Source organism: Diadema antillarum, unplaced genomic scaffold, assembly GCF_040938485.1.
Source record: "Diadema antillarum isolate AM-2024a unplaced genomic scaffold, OU_Dant_1.0 seq00000944_RagTag, whole genome shotgun sequence".
NCBI classification, from domain to species: Eukaryota; Metazoa; Echinodermata; class Echinoidea; order Diadematoida; family Diadematidae; genus Diadema; species Diadema antillarum.
In genome coordinates, this window is record NW_027271793.1 from 344,994 (window position 1) to 368,556 (window position 23,563).

At 41.0% G+C, this 23,563-nt stretch overlaps 1 protein-coding gene across 1 annotated transcript; it reads left to right on the top strand.

Moving 5' to 3' along the window:
• Positions 1-2,337: 2,337 nt before the first annotated feature.
• LOC139741665 (homeobox protein OTX-like) lies at positions 2,338-23,357 on the top strand. Its single transcript, XM_071652245.1, has 3 exons — positions 2,338-2,476; positions 13,514-13,665; positions 22,758-23,357. The coding sequence occupies exons 1-3, from the start codon at positions 2,338-2,340 to the stop codon at positions 23,355-23,357; spliced, it is 891 nt and encodes a 296-aa protein (XP_071508346.1).
• The last annotated feature ends 206 nt before the right edge of the window (positions 23,358-23,563 follow it).

Sequence of the window (23,563 nt, forward strand, 5' to 3'; positions counted from 1 at the left end):
CCATAGAAAATTTATTTTCTCGAATTATCGCTCGAATGCCTTTATCACGTCTGGTGTGTTTATATGTATCAAAGAGTTTGTCAATAAATTTTCCGCTATTTTTATACACACAAACACATACACACACACACACACACACACACACACACACACACACAAAGTATGATATAATAAACATGTATCCCGTTGCTATGGTCTGTACTTATATACGGGGTCATCAAACCGGAACAGACACATGCTGTGTTTGTGTATGGTATTTTATTTGATTTTCATTCAAATCATCAATTGGTATAAAAGCATACTAACTAGGGTTTTCAGCACGTAGTTAAACACAAACATACACACGCACACACACACGAAAACACACATATACACACAAAAGCAAAGTATATAATATTCTACCCAGAGCCACACTCCCTGTGCCTTTACAAGTTCATAGTACATGACACTATGCAACCATGAGCATACGTAGAAAATAACCCAGCGGTGATGCTTCTTGGATGGAAATGTGTTGTTTGAGGGTCAGAGTACGGTTTCGTATTAGATATCAATTATTACCCTGATTTCTTTCCGGCTTTTGCTAGCAATCCGAAAAAGAGAATCAAAAGAATTTAAAAAGAAAGTGTGGTTAAGAGTGACGTAACCTAACAGGAATTCAGGTTTGTAAGCACGGGACGAGTGGGATGCAAAATACATGAAATAGTACTGGTGGTGGTGGAGTAGGGTCAGTAAACAGGATGTGTGGTTGAGTGTCTTGAGGGTAGAATTGATGCCTTGGGAGTCCAAGAGGAAAGTATTCTATTCTCATGTAGAGACTTGTGAAGGCGATGGTGGTGTTTTCTGCAGCTGGCGCCGAAAGCGTCATTCTCATTTCTCTCTGACCATGTTTGTTGACTATATCACTCAGCCACATATTCCGAGAAAGTTTCTAATCTTTCCATTCCCATTGGAGTATTTCATACCTAGATGCTCCTCGTCGTGACTTTAGAGATGATTATGATGAGGAACAATGAATTAGGGAGAGGAGAAAAAAAAAGATTGTCCAGATACAAACAAACAAAAAGAGGGGGAAATAGAAGTAAGACTTATGCGGGCAGGAAGGACTGATGGTTAGCCCAGAAAGCCCCGCCACAGTGGAACCCGTCCATTCTCTTTGCTCGCCTTTACTGGACAGTGTGTCTTGTCTTGTCAATGAGACACTATTGTCACTTGCCCGGAGGACGACTCGGTTGCGGGATTGGAAGCCCTAGTAGTACGGGGATGAGCGGATCGAGCTGTATCAATCGCGTTAGGACCGCCGTACACGTGGGGATTTAGCGCTCCCCACTCCGCTCCGCCATTGAGCAGCGATGCGGGAAGCACTATGACTGTACGCCCCACGCAGCAGTTCACACAAATCGCTTATGTGTGACGGCAGTCGGGATTGGTCGTTCCCAATCACGTGACTAGGCGTTCAGAGCTGGTAAATGATTGGCCGCTTGCCCACGAAAGAACGAAAAGGAGACAAGTAAAGAAAAGAATGGCTCCCGTACTTCTGCTAAAGCGTTACGTACACACAAACTTCTCTCCGACTTAAGGTTTTCATCGTCGAGTTCTTTCAAGCACGTTATGTCCGCGTAGAGAGGGCTAGAGGCATCACACTTGACCGCTACTTCGTGTATGCCCGTCGCTAGACCGAGTTCTCGGCCGGCTTCTCTATTTCTCTACCCCTCTCGCTGTCTCTCCCTTTCTCTTATCCAGTCTGCCAATATTAATACCCGACTTAATCCGAATATGTGTGCTTAACGAGTAATCTCATAACCATCTATTGAACGTCGAGTAATTATCGTCAACTCTCTCTCGCTCTCTCAACTACACATCACAATTGGCGGTACATTCATCATCCTTAACTCCAGTGTGTGCCAGTTTTTATTTCGTGATCTGATTTTGTCTCTTCGAATCATTGCTAATCGCTTGCCACGGTTGCAACATTCTACGCAGAACTGCATGCATGTGTATCTGGAACTGTTCCTACTTTCCCAATCCGAATATCTGTAATCATTTAGAGCAATGTGTACACTCTGAGAAGTAACGGCGGTATCGGACTATCATTATCAGCCACGCGGATACATTGGCAAAAGTGTTTCCTTGTCTTGAACATTGTACAGAAAAAGAATACGCACTAAGTGTCATCAGAAGAGCCAGTTGATGCAAGAGTTTGGGCAGACAGATTTTCCGAGGCAACATCTCACCACGGAATCTTATCCCTTTTTCCAGTTTGTCAGGCGGCTCGAGCCCACCACCGCCAAGCTGGATCACTCTGCGCTGACGGGTCCCCGGACCTTCCCGGTCGCGAGCATGGCGTACACCATACCGCCAGTGCCGCCGCACCACCACCAAAACAAGATGAACGCCATCAACTCCCCGTACACGGTCAACGGGCGTTCGCTGGCGTCGCCAAACGTGGAACTCATGCACCCCGCTATGTCATATCCAAGTAAGTTCAAAGTTACGAATGCAAGTCCAAAGCATATGAGTTACTGTTTTTTTTTACTGATATTTCATAGGTATTTGATTTTATTCGATAGGTTTTTGTTCCCTGATCTGGTCATGATTTTGCATTTTCTACATCTTTTCAGCGTTACTTGAAAGATAGCTTGAAGTTAACATGAAAGCGGTGGTAAGGGTTCATCTTTGCTTTATAATTATCATCAAGATAAAAACAAGGAAATCGAAAATGTCCGTCATTGGCTTACTGTTGTATCAATATCCTATCATCTTTGTGTTTGTTCAAATAGTGTTGTTCCTTTTTTTTTCCTTATCACACTTCATTACGGAATTTTCGCGAAGGGTTAAGGCGCAAAATAATAACAATGATCAGACAATGAATATCACGTCTCAAAGTTGCATGGCTGCATATTGTCATCGATTATCATCTTTTATCTCCTCTTTGATAAACGACAGATGAACGTAACAAAGGGTACTAGTACCTTTCTTTTGTAATCATGAACTCAGTTTTAACCAGAATTATTGCATGTCACATTCTCGCGAATAATAACTAAGTGTGCATGTACCTGAAAAATGCTGAAATAAACACTAAACCAAATCAAACCAAACATACAAAAATGGCAAAACTTACTCTGTAAAATCATTTCAATCCTGAGCCTACATCACATCCATTTACAGTGTGTTTGGTGACCCAAGTTTTGTATTATTTTGTTTTTATGCAACATCACCGGAGTATGAATTGAATGATATTGTTAATAAACTCATGGTATGAATATTGAATAGTCAACATCAAGCAACTATTACAGGAGGACTTTTATTTGTGCTTTCAATGCAGTAAAACATAAATAGGAATCACCTACTGGTGCAATATTTGCACTCAGGGGGTAATGTTGACCTAACATATTACCTGTAATACCCTGTATGCAGTGCTCGCTATTTTATCTTCATTGCAACTAAGCCGCAATTTGTTACTCACAGGAAGACTGGTTAAGTTGTATCAGGAGCAATAATCTAGTCTTTGACAAATTCCACTGAATAATAATAGGCTCTCTAACACGCGTTGCATTATTCATTCTCTTTTTGTGAAATCGTAAGTTATATATTGTAAGCACGTTATTATGGCTGGATTTATTTATTTTCTGAGCTCTTGTGAACGGTAAGACCTTTCAGCCACAGGCTATTTTTCAAATAAGTCCGACAGATCAAACTAATTCTTCGATGGAATAGAATAGGCTAACAATCGCATAAATTGAATATTTTCACTTAAGGATGATCAAAATTGAATGACGCGTGAGTTGAAGTGCGTTTTTTTTTTTTATATCCCAATCTTCCGCTTTCTCCTACCTTTCTAAGATCTAGCGTCAGAAGTTTATTCTGCATAATGTGAAAGAAAGAAATGGTTGTATCTTAGTTGAGCACCCCCTTCCCATTTTGTAAATCTTCCACGTGAGCCAGCACAAAATTCACCTTAGAACGCTGTTTAAGAAACCACCACGGACAAAGTCTACATAGAACGTTTATTTTAAGTTAGAGATACATGAATATTGGCAAAATCCTGCTCAGCTGTTAAGCTCGACTACAATGTAAATGTAAAAGAACATAACATTCGAATTAATGTACTTGTTAACACGGATTATTTAAGTTTATCCCAAATGGTTGTAAAGCCGATGGTTACTGTTACCAAGAATACATAAATATAATTGAACACCGGTAGAAATTGCAGAGAATCGATATTATGCCTGGTCTTACATAATTTATTTCAAAATTGACCACTTTCTCGGTAATATATTTTATTCTGTTCTGTTGCATCAATCTCACACTAAAATAATAGCCACTGTCGCTTAAGCTGCTTTTCATTTATAATCACTGTGAAGATTGTGAAAGTCATGCGGATGACAAATATCAAAAGTATGTTTTGGTTTCCGCTCACCATGTTCTGAGAATCATTGCTTTGCTGATCACAATTCTAATTAGTGACAGTCACGGCCTCTGCTTTTCATGAATTCTGGCAACAGAAAGAGAAAGTGTGTTTGGGTATTTCACGTTATTGCAATTTCACTTTTAATTTTTATAGCTGTGTTCTCCAATCGCTTTATAAAAAAGAACACTTTTTGTGTGTTCTCTACGATTAAAGGAATGTCGCTTCAATGAATTATAATGGAAGCTCATAATCTATCAAGATCGCAAGGTACAACAGAAGATTACAAGCGACATGGATGTGATTAAGATTTACTAGCTTAATTTCGAAGCCAAATATCTTGATGTTTTTGTAGATATATTGCAAGAAGCTGATTTCAGTCGGAAGTTCCAGTCAGTGGCTAAATCAATGTTAAACGCCCGACGGATTAACACTTTTGGCCGGCTCTCGAACGGACCGGATCTATGTGTCGGCTCCATTGTTTCTCCTTTAAATATCTACATTCTGAAATGAATAGACGTTCTTGAACCAATCACAATACTAATTCCACCTTCAACTTTCAAACCACCGTAACCCAGAGACATGGTGCACCATCGTAGCTCCTTGCTTTTGTTCGTTGTTAATTTAGAATCCGAGGCCCTTTTCCCCCCCATCACAAAACACCCCATCGTTAAAACTCCAAACACAGGCGAGTATATCGATTGATTTGAGGGGGTAAGGGTACCAATGACTTGGAATGGGGTCCGTGGAACAAGGGGAAGGGGTGTATCATTGTTCTCATTGCTTTCAGAGCCGGAATCCTATGGAATAACTTTGACTGTAGGGACCAGGACCTAATCAACGCACCTCATACGACCACATAAGCCTTCTCGGCAACCTCTATTCAGGCCCGATCGATCCGGGCTCTGGCTTTTACTTTCCTTTCATTACCCCATGCACATGTGTCGTTACAATAGGTTCGCTGCTAGCTTTTGAGGAAAGTTATTCTCCTTTTCACATACTAGAGGCATACCACCAACTTGTCTTTTTGTGACGATTAAAAGCCGCGAAGGAATATCGATAAAACCATTTCAACACAACATGTTTGGTCATCGCAGGTCTTGTGATTTACGGAGCTAGTACCCCCTACTAAGTTGTAGATGAAAACAAAGCTAACATAGACCACTGCGTTATGGGGCCAAAGAGCATAATCGTCTGTGATCAATTTCATAAATAGGAATATACCGTACGTATATTTACCTCATGGTAATCAAAACACCTGATCGAAGTTATGTAACACTGGTAACAACGGAAATAAGACATTGTATGCCGACGGTTTCCTTGTATCAATGTCGTCTTTCGAACTTATCAAACTTTTCTGGACTTCATAATTCACTGACATTGAGATGGGAATGTTCAGAATGCATATGCACGTACATGTTTTGATCTTTTTCGCTTTATTCTTCGAATTTGATGCAAGGAAAAGCAGAGCCATTTTATTGTTTGCTAACAAAGAATCAAAACCTGCAACGACTATTAAAACGTCATTACAAGAAAATGTTTATCAACCACACAATGAATCGTCGATCTTGTTCAATCGGCGAAAATAATTGTTGTTACATCGCTGCTCAATTCGCATGTAAGAACTGTTGTATCCCACTATTCTTCTTAGTGTCAGCTTATTTTTAGCTTTCCAGATCAAAGCAAGAAATACACACGTTGTATGTTCTTTATCCCGTGGTTATAGTTGTGAAACAACATTGTATAGAGACAATAGTCATGAGTATCAGACAGTATTGTACCACGGGCTCTCAACTTTTTGCTAATGGTAAACAAAATTCCATCATATTTCTCTCTTTCTCAATGTTTAAAAAGATTTTTCTAATACCACCGCCAGTGGCAAATGCGTGAATTAATGTCTTCGTATAATAATATGCAGTCTCTGCTGTGAACCTTATCATTACTTGGCACATAATACTTGTATTACTATAATCTAACATTATGGTACTTTTTACCAGTCAGTCATAGTTTCATTGAAAAGGTGTTTTGCTAATTCGACAGGTTAGAGATTCGTTTAATGTTTACAGTGCACATGGAGTGAATAATTCTAAATATGTTCCTCGCTTACTGGTTAGATAGCTTTTAAAAATGTCCACATGACGCAAAAGAAATAAAAGATACACCTGACCGATCTGTTTGGAAAGACTAGAAGTGTCAAAGTTGAACAGTTCTGGCGATGCAAAAAAAAAAACTGTGCAGAGAGCGCTTATGATTTTTAGATATACTGTTATATATTATGATATCGAACTGTGAAGATTACAAGTCAAAATTCAGTGCACGGTGAAATTAGTGAAAACTGCCCAATGGCAAGGAATATTTAATTATTTGTACAGACTTATCAAATGGGAATTGTTTATGCTTAGCAACAACTTTTCGGAAATTTCGAACTTTTTTCAGATGAATTATAAAAATGCCCGACGTATGCATTTTCCGGGTTTTATGGACGAATTCTTTCGCATTCTACTCATGGTTAGCGATCATTGCTACAGAACTACATCTGCCTTTATGTATGCTTATCTTATCATACGTTAAACGAAAACAATGACCTCAAAATGACACGTGGGTCTATAATGAATAAAGACATGAAACTAAAAAATAGAATGAAGGAGAGTGAGCTGTACAGGTTATGTGACTTTTTTGTTGGGGGGGGGGGGGGGGTACTTTCATAGCGTCAATGACAACGGGTGGGACTACCAGTTGTATGAGTGGTTAAATGAGATCAGCTATAGCCATTTATGAAGACTAGGTATACTATTCTAGTACTTAACTTGATCCCATCTAACACGGATAATCCTGATGAGCTGTTATCCCACACCAACACCGGTGTCTGTATCTGGAAAGGATTTTGATATGGCTATTTCATGCAATTATGCGACTTGTGGCAATCAACATCTTGTGTTTACGCCACACTCAACATTGAGCAGCCATTCTTAAATACTGAACTTGGTTGAATAATCCATTAGAAGTCTATTATGATGTGGAAGTGCAACGAGATTACACGTCTTCATCAAGAATAAACTGTTGCTAAAAGACCTAGATAAAATGAAAGTTAATAAGGCTTTCATCATCACTCACAAGATCATTATTTACCAAATTAGCGTAAGTTTTGTTTGTCTTCAGTCTCGCCCTGTCTATCCTATTACTTCGCACTTTTAGTGTTGGTGTCTTTGTGTTTTCTGTTTACTCCCCCCTTCTACAACGTGTCTACGCGTTATTTATTTATCTTGTTTACATGTTTTCATGTCATACCTCCTGTTCTTGTGTTCTTTTCGCACTTTATGTTTTCACGTTTTTGCAATTGCTTTCTCTGCACGAACTGAACTTCGTCTATGCCGCACGAAACACGAATATTGAGGTATCAACCGAATACAAGTTGACACATCAACAGACGCCATCTGCATCTCAAACATCCGGTGATGAAACAAACAAGTAAACATAGTTAATGAATGATTCTCTGAATTCTGCGAAAAACGTTATCGTGGGCGCCTTGTTCTGCTACTTCCAAGTGACGTCATACCCCTATGACGGCGGGCGAAAGATGCTCGTTCGAAAGCAGCCGGAGTTTCGGTCCGCGGAGAGCGCCTCGCTCGCCTGAAATGGCGGGTGTAAATTGAGAACAATTTGAGGGTGGGATAGTATGGACACTCCAGAGCCCCGGGGGATCGCTTTTGGATAAGATACTCCCCCAATTAACGTAATCGCAAGAAGAGCGGAGGTAAACGGTGTCATCTTCGATTTCACACTATGGAGACATTGCCCCATCACGCCACTGAGGACGTGCTTCGTTTTGAGTCCTCACTGTTTAACTGTTTCGGTGTAGTCACTCTGGATAGACTTGTTGCGCTTTTCCGCTTTTCCGCAGTCATGTCATCATAAAGACCGAATAACGTCCCAAACTCTGTAAAAAAACCTAACCACAAAGGAATCGCACAAAAAATCACACTTAAACAAGGGGGGAAACCCACAAAACCCATGTGCACATACAGAGGGGGAAACAACACAGAACTTCTAATCAATTAAAATGCTTATATTTCGTCACCATTTTTGAAAACATGAATCCGTCAATACACTGTCGAATACGACAAAAGTGATATTTGTTCGACCGGTGTATCGTAATTATCAAAATAGAAGCAAGCATGCTGACATGGGTTTGACTCATAACGGCTGTACTGATGACGTGCTATATGAGAATTATGACTACTAATCTGTGATACGGCCCAAAAATATCCGATGGCAACATTTCCTTCTTGTTCTGGAGAATAGAATTCTAATAAGACTTCAAATCTCGTTAGCAGTTCCAAAACTGTAAAATCGCATGACGGCTCAATGTTTATCAATTTTGTCTAACCAATCACACTTCATGACATGGTGTATAGTTTTGATTTTTGGCCATGATGTATAAAAGTGAATTAATGTATAATTCGTTTGCAGCACGATATGAACACAAATCGAGATTGTAACACTCGTTAGTATTATTTAATCTGAATATGTTCTTCAAGAAAAGGGGTCTTTAAATACATGGGAAGTTAGCATGGCTCATCTATCTATATAGCCTAAAGAAGAGACTAACTAAATCTAAGGAGTTCTCCTGTCTTATTTGTTGTTTTTATTTCACAGTATTCTAATGCAACACAATCCTAACCATTTCTTGACTACTTCAATATCGAACTACTTTTTTTTTAAACTCCAATAGTTTGAGGGACGTTAATTAAGCAAAAACTTCTAGATGCTGCCCCTCCCCCTCCCCCTGATGGTCAGGGTGAATGAACCAGATTATCAAATATAAATAAGCGTAGCTAAATAAGAAGGAGCATATTCCCACGCGTTTCGGCGCCGGAACAGACTGGCAATAAATTACATTTATGGCCATTTAATGATGGCTATGCAAACCGCGCCAATTGACATCGTCCGTTTATAGTTTGTACATCTCCTGTCCCCAGTCATTTAACACTGAGTTGACCAAGCCCCAGTTCGTGAGATTGTTCTTTTCACATTATAATACTACTTGAATGGCCACCATGGATTAGCCTACCTCTTTAACTAACAAGGTGCGAACGAACCAGTCTTTGCATTTACTCCCAGATTCTTACAAAAAGTTGCTGGTCTGGGCATTGTTTCTCCCTTTTGTGGTATGCGAGAGGTGTATTGTTCGAGGAATGGCGTGGCTGACAGTCACCTTTTATCTCCTATTCTCCCCCTTCCTTGTTTCCACGAATTTTTCTCGGGCGGCGGTTTGTGTTGTCAAGTGGTCAATCGGCGACTCATCTTGTTCATGCACGAGTAATGTCGGTGGTACTCCTCTCGTAGTTTTCCCTTTTTTGTGGCGATCACAATTACACGCACTCAAGGCTATCAATCCCTTCCACATAGAAGGATGAGTTAGCGTCTTGAGCAAGGGTTAAGTTATTGCCACCATATCCAGTTGAATTCGATCTCCACAGCCATCCGAATCATATCACGATCATTTCCAAGAACATGGCTGCCACTTCAAGCCAAGTGATAAAACTTGAACCGGAGGAAAAGGAAGAGATCATGAAGATCGCACACGTGAGATCTGATGCCAGCTCACCGGGTGCAGGCGATCCTTGCAGGCCCATGTTGGCGCCACTTGACGCTTATGGCGCCACCAGAATACCGTATCCAGTATCATTCCACTATAACTACCAGCACCCTTACCCCGCTGCCTTTTTTGGCGAGGGTGCCGTCGCGCTGCCTAGCGTACCCCAACAGCACCCCTTGTACCCGCCCCAACTGCCCGCGCAGCCTTCCAGTGAAAGGACGTCGTCTACTGGTAAGCCGTGAGAATCGCCGAAATCACCACACACGGTTGTCTCACTCCAAAAAATCGTTAAGAATTTAAGTTTGAAACTTGGTTAGTTTAATGTTTTGAGTTTGAATGGTACATTGCCATTTTGTAGGCGTGGAGAGGGATGGGGGTCATTACACTTGTTGCTTTGGGTCAATAACAGACAACAATCACGGTAAACCTAAATAACGTATTCTTGAACAGAGGGTACACTTTGTGAAATTAGCTGAAAAGTTACAATCACAGTAAAACTCGAAATAAGAATGATATTTTCGAATTGCATGCGGATTTGAAGTACAGCAACAAGAGGAATGTTAAGGAGCATTGTCATGTACGAATGCCGCCAGGGATTTCGTAAATTTCCCTAAAATCAACATTGGATCGCTTAGCTGGCATGCAGCTTATACTTAAGTCTTCTAATAGCATTAGTAGTCGGTCTAATACCCTTGATACAATCAGGCACGAGTGCGAGCCAGTCGATTGCAGCGCATGTGTACCTACTATTTGTGTAACTAATTCACTAGTCCTTTGAGAGAGGTGCCTCAATTGATTCATGACAATGGCCAATTAAAGCAATTATGATGATGATAATCATGATAAAACAATCCACGCATTGAACTAACCATAATACCGCCTACAAAAGTCCCACCAAGGCCCATGCCGACTTGTATCGCGTATATGAATCAACAACCCAAGCAGGACGGCGGACGATTTTCAAAGATCAATTCTATAAAACCCATTGTCCTCGAATAGTCTAGTGATAGTAACATGAACATGATTTTCGTTTCAGGTAACGGGTAGTTGACGGGGGAGGTTTTTATCTGCAAAGATTAATTGACATTTTGATCTTAAGGTGTAATGGCATGTGTTTGTTTGATGTACGTCCTACTTTGCAGTCAGGACTGCTCTCACTTTATTTACGACTCATTTTTGAGGTCTATCACCAAAAAGAAAACAATGTCTTGATCTGTCGCAGACAATTTTGCCTTGACTATTCTTCAAAAAAAATATTACCACTTTCGTTGTTGAAATGGTTTCATAGGCTTTGCCCCTAAAAGACACAACCAAAGAGTCTATGTACATCGCCCTAGATTGGCCATGTCAGGTAGTGACAATGTGTTCCACAACCGATTAAACATCACTGCTTTTGGCGGCCCTATTTTCTACAAGCTCACAATCGCGACGATCTAGTCAATATTTGGAGCGGCGTGCCTAAAATATTGTTATCGTTACACCAACCTACGTAGGATACGTCTTTTACTCTGATCTCTTCACCACATCTCGTCAGAAAGGCGAAGAGTTGAATAAAGTTTCTTTTCGTAGATCGGTTACTATCTCGGCAATCTTGCTAGTAGATGGCGGCCATTTCCCCTATTAGAGTGATATCGTGAATATAACTTTCATAGATGCCATAACATTCAACTGCGTTTATACAAGCTTCTCCGCGCCCACAAATAATATTGGCCGCACTTGTTGATTTACAGGGAATTCTTTTGACGTTCAAGATTGTATCACGACCCAAACCAATTATTAGATCATAAAGGCACCTACAATATGCAACTCAAAGAGTTCAATAGACCGATACCGCCATAGAACAACACATACTTCTCTTGTAAGCGTGTGTAGCGGTTTCTTTGTGAAAGTTAGCCTTCTTGCAAAACTGTTGGTTGATGTGGTTCTTTTCTCTTCTCCATTCCTTGCTGCTGGATTGTCATGTAGTTGGGCTTTGTCAGGAGCGTGTCTGAACCGACTCGTATCCGTGCCCAGAGAGTGACCACGCCGGCTTCGAATCTCGAGTTTGGTGCCCAAGGTCACCAAGAGCGTTTTCGCCATTCTAGGTAGACCAGACTACCAGCGCAATTTGCCGCCCTCTAAAAAAAGGAGACCAATTATCCACTTTTGTAAAGGCCCATTCTGTGGAACCTAAACTTGAGAGTTTGTCTTGGCCATGCAGCTCCATTGACGAGCGACATCTGATAGCGCTGTAGCCTATCGGCGCTGGGTCGGCCTCCTTCTGAGCAACCCGTCCGCTGTTCTCTCTCCATCACTACCCACAATGGACAGGGGGCTAAAGGTGGCCTGCTTTAAGGTTGCCGACGCCCACAAAACTTCGTCGATTCTTTCCAGTCCCAAATGTTTCATTTTTTATGATAGCTGTCACCTAGAAAAAAAAAGAGGAGGAAAGAATAAAGCTGTTATTGTCGTGTGTATGATCACGCGTGTTCATTGTGCTCTAAGCATTTTCAAACGGTGAAGAGAGAGATAGGAGTACGTGGCTCGGGTCCTAGTCCACATTGCCGGCAAACGCTGGTGACATTGAACTTGCACCTCGACATTTACTTCCAAACACCCCACGTCTTTGTCCAAATTGGCACGACTAGAAGATCACACACCGCTTTGCTTTCTACGCTTTTGTCTCCGGTTTCAGCCCAATTTTCTCTTTTCATTAGCTAATTGCCATCGAGACGGGTAGACGAGGTGGTCTTTTACATTGGTATAAATTGCACGCCAGAATACTAGCAAGTTTTGCCACCCTCTTACATTTTTTCTAAGTTAATGTCATTTAATAAGGAAAGGTAAACTCGCCTGACAATCCATGTAGGGCATTGGTGAATTCCAGCAATCGAGTGAAATTGAGCTGTCTAATTCAACTTTGCTAATATTCTTTCCAAATATCAGGACACCACAAACGCAAGGAACAAGTAACATTTCTCTAACACGTTCGGTGTAGTCTTAGACTAAATTGGCAACACTTAAGTATAAAACAGTGCGGTGTAAGTTCATTCTGCTTTCGTTTTTAAAAACTGAGTGACATGGTAAAGAACCCAAACATCAATGTATCGTTGCATTTTCATACATTTCAATAATGACAAATGAGTATGGGGACTACTTTCTTATCTAAGTTGATAAAGGAGTGATGAGAATCCATATACGACAGCTGTGTAGGAGATGTTTTCTCTCGCTTCCTGGGTCTTTGCTCTTGGAGCTGCAGCTGCGTGATTTGAGCCTGATAATTTTGTAGAACTGTCGTTTAATAATAAACTTTTTCCATACAAGACAATCGCTTAAAACTAATTTGTGAACGCTTGGATTGGTAGCTGGATCACCAATGACATATTGAAAATGATACCACACCGCATTGGATTAAAGCAAGCTTTGTTTGAGCTCTGAACTGGTAGAGCAGTTTTAGCGTAGTCCTTGGAAGAAACTATGAAATAAATCGTATAATTTTTATTTTCTTTGTGTATTTCTTTTATGCACAGATCCTCCGAGAAAGCAGAGACGAGAGCGCACCACGTTCACCCGAGCCCAGCTAGATGTACTGGAGACATTGTTCAGCCGGACGAGGTATCCCGATATCTTCATGAGAGAGGAGGTGGCTATGAAGATCAACCTTCCAGAATCACGAGTACAGGTGCGACCATTTTCGTCTCTTTCTTTATTCTTATTCTACAAACCTTTCCAAAAATGTTGTGTGTACGCTTTCAGAGAGTGGGCGCAATGTAGCGAAACAACCACTGAATATCATCTAACAACAAAGTAACTGGTGATGCAGCTTTCTCCTCTTCTGCTCCGAGACTATGGAACAAACCCCCTCCTTACTTTCCAACAGTTGAATAATTCAAATACAGTTTGAGGACATACTAATATGAAGTCTCATGTACTCATTGAACTTGTCTTGAAGTTTGTACACACTTTGAATCCAATACTGGTCCAGGGACGACATTCCCGAAGCGTATGAGTCCTGTGGAAAAGGCGCCGTAAGGATAATTATAAACTACAACAAAACGAGGGATATAATTACCGACTAAGTTTTGCGAGTTTTCACTCCTAGTCACCAGGTGATGTCAATACGAGAACTTTAACATTTAGTCCAAAGGCGTCTTGAAGACGTTTTACTTACTCAAAGAGAGCAAAGGGTACCACTTTGTCTTTATTTTCTGTAAATTGTGACGTCTTGAAAAAGAATTGTTATCTACTATGATCATTAATATGATCATAAATATAACAATAACATAATTTGTATACATCTGGTAAATAACATAGAGCTAGGAAGAACCTATCCTTATATATACATATTGAAAAACAAACAAACAATCAAACAAGTAAATGAACAAACATGTGAGCGTTATAAAAACAATATCCTTTCTTTCTCGACTGTATGGTGAATATAAACCCCGGCTGAGGCGAGGAGGATTTAAGTAATGCATGCGCGCGTGTATTGGGTGAATGTGTAAAAGTTTTACAATATCTAGTACTCGGAAGCCTATAAGCACGGTTTAAACATCCCTGAATGTAGTTAGACAAACCAAAATGGCTGTCAGACAAATAACATCAAGCATACCCAGACGGGTTTGTCCATGAAATGTTAGGCATGTTAGGCGCAGGACGTTCTCATTCAACAGGGTACAAAGAACGACATACGTCCTCAGAGTGTCTGTACATAGAAATATTGTGAACAACTTCTCTAACGCCGTGTATATCCGCCTGTCCATCTGTCCATTTTGATTTTCTTTTATATATCTCTCTCTGTCTCTCTCTCTCTTTCTTTGTCTTTCTCTTTCTTACCCTCTCTGTCTCTCCTAAAGTAGTCAAGGTCGGTCGTGCCAACAAAGCCCCAACATTTTAATAGCAACTCTTTGTTTTACAACAGTGCAAAACGTTGCCTTGAAACACAAAGGACAATAAACGACGTGTTTGATCGATTTTTGAACATATAGATTTTGCTGTAACTAAATGCATACACGACGGCAACCCTGTTATGAACGAAATTCCGTGACTTTTTTTGTGTAGAAAAAAAAAAGTGCCAAGAGTTCGGCGGTGTAATGTTTGAAATTTGTCGGGGTAAATTCTGCGTGGACTGCCGCGTACAGGTGTTTCTTGATACAATATAGTGAGAGATTACCTTAACTTGTTGAGGAGTAATTCTGGATGTGGCGATATTAACAGTTTTCCTTCCAGTATGATTTTCACAAGTGACGAGAGTTTACTCGTAAATAATACAGGAACTTGAGCCAATAATGCTACTAATCTACATTCGGAAAACAAAGGTGTAATAACACACGTCAAGCACTTCGCATTATATCGTGATTCATGCAAAGACTGGATGTGATTTCAAATTATCTTTTGAGGCTTTGCAAAAATGTTGACAGAATTGGAACCGTTTGTCTTCCTGCGAGAATGTAATGAGTTCGACATGAGAAGCAGTTACATTAGAATTCAGAGAAATTATCAAGAAAACGCTTTCTGTAGGGGCACCAAGTTTGAATTACCGACATGCAATGAATACATTGAAGGAGTTGATATAAGGTTAACGAAATTTAAGTGGATTGGATGATTATAATGATTTAGTAATGCTTTCTGCGCCTCTTTGGACTGCGCCTTGCTAAATATACTATCACTTATCAATTCAAGTGACACCAATAATAACGATGTTAATTACAGCAATGCATCGTCATGGATATAGACAGTAGATATCGCAAATGATGACAATGCCTTTATAGAGAAACGCAAACTTTTCAAGAGTGAAAACTACGGAGAAAAAAAAAGAAGCATGTACGAGTTATCGACATCCAAAGAGTTACTGCCACAACAAAGGTCGATTGAGAGACGTACATAATACACCCACCCATCAATCAATCCACCTCAGCATTCCAAACGTTTGATTTTGCAGTCACGCGGGTTGTGCGTCACTTCGTGGCAGGCTTTGGAGAAAAAAAAAAGTTGGAGAGGAAGAAAGCGGCGCAGTAAAACCGAACAACCTTACTCTTTTGACGACATTCATTGATTCTGAATGCAGTTATGTTGCAGAGTTGAAAATTTGCTAATTCGCTGGCAATTCAGAGGTTGCATCAGGGTTGTAGTATGACGACATCATGATATCGTGTAAACTTTCAATTCTCATCATGTTGCCTTTAAGTAAGGACATATCGCAGCAGTGCTTGTGTTATTCCCGTGGTGCTCTAGATGTAACTCGAGCACACTATGGACGACGCACCAGTTTCTTGGAACGACACGTAACTAGCCATGGGCCATGCGATCCATTCATTAATGGCCCTACCCAAGCAAGTTGTGAATGTGATATTTACACTGACCTGTACAGGTTTTATGAATAAGACTGGAGTCCTCTGGAACGAATCGACGAGGATTGTTATGATGTCATTTGTCTCTTCCTGTAGGAAGACAGAAGTGGTCGATCAAAAAACTCTCACTCAAGATCAACGGGAGATGTGAACGTATAAACAAACTATATTGCCGTCTTAACCATGCCCGGTTATTTTCATACGGTTGACATTGAATGAAACACCTACCGTTCCATAAAAGACCTATACAAGCGAACAATCACAAAAGTTTGGTTCTTTCACCACCATCACCTAACCTCACTTAATCTTTCTCTCTCTCTCTCTCTCTCTCTCTCTCTCTCTCTCTCTCTCTCTCTCTTAGCATTCATACAACCACCACGCGCAGTTTCGGCATATGTTTTGATTTCCTGCATTACGACTGCTAAATAAACCCTAATACCTTGTATTCCTTTGTGCAAACCATTTTCCTGTGTACATGAAGGTTTACGCAGTTAATCCGTCCGACGGGACAAGGCGATTTACTGGTCGATGTCGCGCTCAAGTTTTACTTCTGTCGCTGTTTTTTCGGGGAGATGGTGAAAATTGTCGGATGAACTTCAAGCCGCCTCATTTAAATGCACATCGGAATAATGTCTGTATCACGTGGTTTTTTTCTCTCTCTACCCCCCCCCCCCCTCTCTCTCTCTCTCTCTCTCTTTCTATCTCTATTTCCTCAACGGTAACTTGGCAATTCGTTACATTTTGAAGGGGGTAAAGCTCGGTATTTTGGCATGTGAAAACAGAATTGGAATCTCATGTTTCTAGTTGTTCCTTGTAAGATTGTCGGTGTAACCAAGAGGAAGAGAATGGGGCTGCATTGTGGGGCGGGTGCTCGAGCCGCAGGGGCTATATGGGCTTGCACACAATGGATCGATCTTACATTCAAACAGTGGAAGACCCATGCAGAGCCTTGGGCTGTAGGCTGCGTGAATAAGTGCTGGCTTGTCTAATTAGCCCCGCTTTCAATGTGCCGTCGAGGCCGGTCCCCCCTCACCATGCATGCATGGGCTCGGCAGTCCCTCGATAAAGTCTTGGTCCAAACTAGCTCGCCTACTAGTGGAATGTCATTTTAGGCCTGGTATTGCATGCTCACAGGTTCTGATCCACGTGTGGGTATGGAGTGTCTGAGAGCCCAGGTGTGGGATTTTTTTTTCGTTCTTTTTAAACTCCTTTCCCCCCATTTTCGCCGAACCTTTTGTCGGCTTCTACCCTGAATAAGATTGAGAAATGGACGTGGAAGTGCCCCGGGGTGTGAACGTGTGGTAAGGGGTGAGTGGGAGTCTAGCAACCATGACTTGTTAATGTGTTCTCAACTCAAGTTGCCTTCGCGTCGCGGTGACCCTGGTGAACTTCGCCACAACTCCCCTTTCCACGGCTCCATTTTTACACGGTAATTGACCGAAATTTGAATCCCAAGTCTCGATTAGAAAACTCTATTGGTATTGTGCGTTGCCGACTGGGCCGTCCATTGTTGGAGCGCCTGTTTTGTGCGACGTCCAAATGTTAAGAGAAGAGAGTGAAAGAAGGGGAAAAAAAGTGACAGCAATCTGGAACACCGACCCTGTGGTCCTTTGAAACGTGCTAGAATTGAAGGGTATTCCTACTTGAAGTGCGCACTACTTTCTGAAACCTATCCCAGAAAGTCGACACTAGTAATTTTAAAAGCTCCCGTCTCGAACGGTGCTCTTATTTGTTAAGCATAGAAACGCGGCCTACTTATCGGTCACTCAACTTGCCAGTGCCAGTGTTGAAGCAAGGGCCTTTTTCTCCCAGTCCCCGGTGTTCTCACCAACCTTCTTCCGTGCCTGTTTCCACAGTCCCATCCACAAACACTCACGATGCAAAACATCAGGTCGAAACGAAACGCAACTCAGCGTGCAGAGGAGAATAAGGGGATAGCGGTGGTGAACAGTGGCAGAGGACCTGGATGAATACTATTCTCGAATTGAGTTCAATGATCTTTCTGTAGGTCTCCCAGAGCCAAAGTTTCTCTCACCATCCCCCCCCCCCCCCCACTTTCTCTCTCTCTCTTTGACAAGGTTTACGGTAAAGAACGTATGACTATGTCGAACAGGAGTTCATTCAAATTCTAATGGCTATTTTCATTGTTAAGAATATGAAGGGAGGTGATAGCCGGCATGTATTCTAATAAGATTCCAATTAAAAGACACTCATCTGTCGCTGTCAGAGAAATACGATTCTATTTTTTCTATAACTAATTTGTTGCTTCGAGATAGTAAACATACAATATTGTTCGTTTATTTCATTGGAAATAATCATTAAAGCGGAAGATATCAATTGCCAATCGACATGAAGTCTTGCTCATGCTAGTCGGCCTAAAAATCGCAAAGCTTATCATTCTAAAAAAGAAAGAAAAAGAAGACCACCTGTACTTCAATTACCGACATGACTGTGTTCCATGTAACATAAGAGAATAAGAGTATATAGAGTACTTCTAGTACTCTTAGTCCTTTTGGTTTTGAATATTGTTATCTCAGTGATTTGACTCTTCAAAGTTTTCGCGTTGGTACACACTTTGTTGGCGAACAACATTTGACAAAATTATCAGGGCACCGGTGAAGGTATAAAATCTACTGACCTTTTTTTTTTTATCTATTTCAGGCGATTTCGAAAACTGAAGGCATCAAACATTTTGCATTCTCCCGAATGTGCAGCAAACCACCACAATTACCACCAGCACCACCACACCACACCACCACACCACACCACCACCACACCACACCACCACCACACCACACCACCACGACCACCACCACCACCACCACAGCAACAACAACAACAACAACAACAACAACAACAACAGCAGCAGCAACAGCAACAACAACAATAACAATGATAATAATAATGATGATAATGATAATAATGATAATAATGATAACAATAATAATAATAGTAATAATGATGATAATAATAATAATAATAATAACAATAATAATAACAACAACACATAATTTGATCAATCATCATGACACGTTTTCTTTCTTTTTCCTTTAAAAGTCTTTGTATATGTCTCTTTCGCGTATATAGCATCTCCCCCTGGCGAAGATGACAATGCGTTTTACAGTGAATGAGAAAGGGTTGGACCTAAACAAACTTCCATTAGGAGCACTTTGCTCCGAACGTTTGTAAATACAACCTGGCAGGGCTACAATAGAAGAGAATTCAAGATGAAGTTCTGACAATCGAGAAGCCAAGAGCAACACATTGTGAGGGGAAAACCGTATATACGGTAGAAAATTGTCAGATGGACCGTTAAAAACATCTCTGTCCAAACGAAGCCTTATAAAATTTAGCTCTTTGCTGTTTTCTCTTTATTCGTCCTTTAGTGAATGCCCTTCAGTTTCCTTTGCTTCAAACAATCTCTACGGGTCCGGCTGGTTTCAATATTTCTGACCCTTGTCCACTCTTAGAATAGATTTCCTGCACACTAATTTCTACCCCCATCATTGGACATTGCTTACACGCGAGCAAAAACTATTGTCAGCCTCAAGAAAGCGACATTTTAGATGACACGTCGTTAATTAGCATTCCAATTAGTCGTGTTGTCCGACCTATTATCGGCCGAATCCCAACCACGGCAGAGCAGTTTTTCGTCAAGTACATAATGGGCACATCATATGGAGTCGGAACCCACTCATGTCGCTAATTGATAATATCTTTATCACATTCTGGGCTTTCTGTCATCTGCCACCGGATATCAGAGCGATCATGAGTCTCTTAAGCATTATTTAAGATTCGGGGAAATTCTGTTTGGATGTTGACAGGGGCAGGGGAGGAAATTCATTTCTTTCTTTTTTTGCTCAACAAATATACTTTAAGTAGTCGTGTAGAGCACAATAGTACTCAGCAAGAATATTGGGACTGTGCTCAATAGTGGGGCTTCGAAATGAAACGTCGTGTTTTGCGGAATACTTTTTTTTAAGAATAGACTGTCACTTACGCACGTCCCCGATCTAATTAAGTGACAATAATTGCATGATTTGATCGTTAGCCGTGTCAAGGATGATTTGAAAACGATTTCTAGGAGCCAGTAAGAGCATCTAGTCAGGGACATTACGAGTCATTACATCTTTAACTCAACCTTGTAAAGAAAATAGAATAGTGAACCACCTTGTATAGAAAGGTCACGGGACAGAAATCTGGAGTGTCAGCAGCATATTACATATGAGTTCATGACTACTCATCATCTGATAAGGAATGCAATTATCTTTCAAAGCAGACTTGCGCATAGAGACAATGATAAAGCATATTTAACATATTGTTTAAAATTGCGGCACAATTTGAGAAATTTTGCAACATTGCTGGTTGAGCGGTATCATGATGGTACTCATGTGCCTGAAGAAACCACTCCATAACACAAACGTTTTGAGAATTATGTTGTCAATCTCGAGAAATCTACGAACATCCATTATCGCCATGCTGAGAAGCCATTCAAGCTGAAAGGTTTATCGCGACACTAAAGTCAATGGGAAAAAACACATTGAGAATAGCAAGTCCGATTACACACAGATCCTTACTTTATTTAAGGCACTTTAGGGCTGGAATCTCAAATCTCATCTGTATTAATTCATAATTTCTTATATACACAAAATCAGAGTTTGACAGTATGAAAGACACTGGAGATCAGATATTACGAACTGTTCACATTGTTGAATGATATGTATATGTCACACACACATATACAGACAGACAGACAGATAGATAAATAGATAAATATACATACATACATACATACATACATACATACATACATACATACATAAATCTACTGAAAATAATGAAGTTAAAATGCAGACCAATGTGAATTCAGAGGATTTTAGCCAGTTGGTTCACACGTCCTAATATACTCTATCGAAATAATTGCGCATTGTGAGTTCTGATGGTGTTGGCTTCATTCCAGTACACGAAACGCATGAAAATAGTTTGAATTGTATAATAAACGAAATTCTTGTTGATCATGTCGAATGCGAGGATAAATGGCGCTCTCGACAAAGGAAAAAACTGAAACGGATTACTACTTTGAGCAGTAAGCAGGTGAGCAGGTAGTCATGAAGGCATATTAACGCGATAACACTGCGGCTCATCATTATGGTGTTGAAAGTACGCACAACACACACACACGGACCCACACACACACACCCACTCAAATAAGTTCTCTGTACACAGTGATTCGCTTTGTGCCTATATGTGTGTGTTGGCATTTGAATCAATACAGCTATCGTTGTTACGTAACTATTTTGATACAAAGAGATACCTCTTCACACGCTATTCATCATTTTTCACCTGACATGGGAAGATATATTTTATTGTATTCGACGAATTTCACTTGATTTGCAGACATGTATTAAAAATAAACACAAAAAAGAAAGAAACCAAAACAAAAAGACATCTGTCGAGAGCCGCAGGTAGATATAGATGCGGAAGCTAGGCTTTTCCAATAGAGTCAATTAAACCATGCCCTTCAACAACGTGAACATGATCATCACAAACCCTACCAAAGCAAAAATGAAACATAAAAACAAAACTAAAAGCTAAAAAAAAACCCACCTCAAACCAGCCATGACAATTTGAAAACGTTGACATGGATGGACGTATTGGATGAGATAATGATCAATGTCGGTGGTCATTACTGCGATGAAATAGGATCATTGAAAGTAACATACTAGATTTTCGTTTCTACCTGCAGTAGCCAAAACCTACTGAGTATATTATGATTCTTAAAAACCATTGCTTCAGTGTTAATTTATGTATATGTGTTGGATGTATAGGATGTTGTCTGTCTTATCCGGTAGAAATCAGGCATTGTCATTGTCAATCGATAAATAGCTGGACTTATACATCCCACCAGCCCCATGGTTAGTGTGTGTTGACTAGACCCAAGCCGCCAGCTCGTGGTTATCAATACACAGGGCGTATTGCGTTGGTCCGATCTCAGCCCGGACTTTAATGCGTTGTCGTGTGTGCTGTGCAATTATTGACTCTGATTTCGAAGGGTTGAAGGACCGCTCTTGTTAGCGCCTGGCCATGCCTTGTGTACTACTAACCTCCCTGGTCAGCCGCAGACATTGCATGGAATTCAATTGACAGAGAAAGCTACAACCTTTTGTGATTTGTGTGAGAAATGGCGAACTTCATGCGTATGATATAAAGTGTCTAATTAACGAAAGTAAAGTAATTACAGTGCTACAGATTATACATATCATCCTATGAATGTATTATGCGCGTGTGAAAAGACGTATGATTTTTAAAAAATATGTCAAATGACATTTATGGTTTCTTTAAAGTATTCTGCTGGTAATATTACTACATCACATTCATATCATTTTCTAACAAAGTGTTTCATGTGTTTGCTTGTCGATTACAGGTATGGTTCAAGAATAGGAGAGCGAAATGTCGGCAACAGCAGCAGCAACAACAAAATGGCAGCAACAATAACAGCTCGGCCAACAAGCCACGCCCTGCTAAGAAGAAGACGCCCCCACCGACATCGCGAGATTCAGACGCACCGGCCAGCACGTCGAGTGAGACACCGCCTTTCAAGGCCTCGCCCTCTGTGTCGTCCAGCATGCCAAATAACAACAGCATTTGGAGCCCTGCCTCTATTGCACCCCAGCCTGTCATGTCCAGCGACCATTTACCAGCGAACATGAGCAATAACAGTTGTATGCAGCATTCCTACCCTATGACCAACGCACAGCCGGCTGCAGGCTACACCGCCGCGCAGGGCTACCAGTCCCCGTACTTCGGGCCCGGCCTCGACTACCTCTCCGCCCACATGCCGCAGTTTCCCGGCGCCATCAACCACCAGATGGCTTCCAGTGCTATGAACAACAGCCCGATGACGACCATGGCGTCGCAGCTGCCTCCACCACCCCACCACCCTCACATGCCGATGGGCGCCATGACTAGCGCCGAGTGCATTGACGGCAAAGAACAGACGCAGTGGAAGTTCCAGTCCTTGTAGAACTGCAATATGACAACGTGTGGAGAGAGCAAGCGATTTGGAGTTGGAATGAAAATGGCAATGTTTTAACTTATGATGACGCAATTCAAGCAAGCACGAAAGCCGCGAAGAGTATGCTTTGAGGCAGGATATAGATAACGCATCATCGTGTCAGATCAAGCACTTTGTTATCTCTCAAGGAACTCGTCCGGCAAGTTATTAGATTG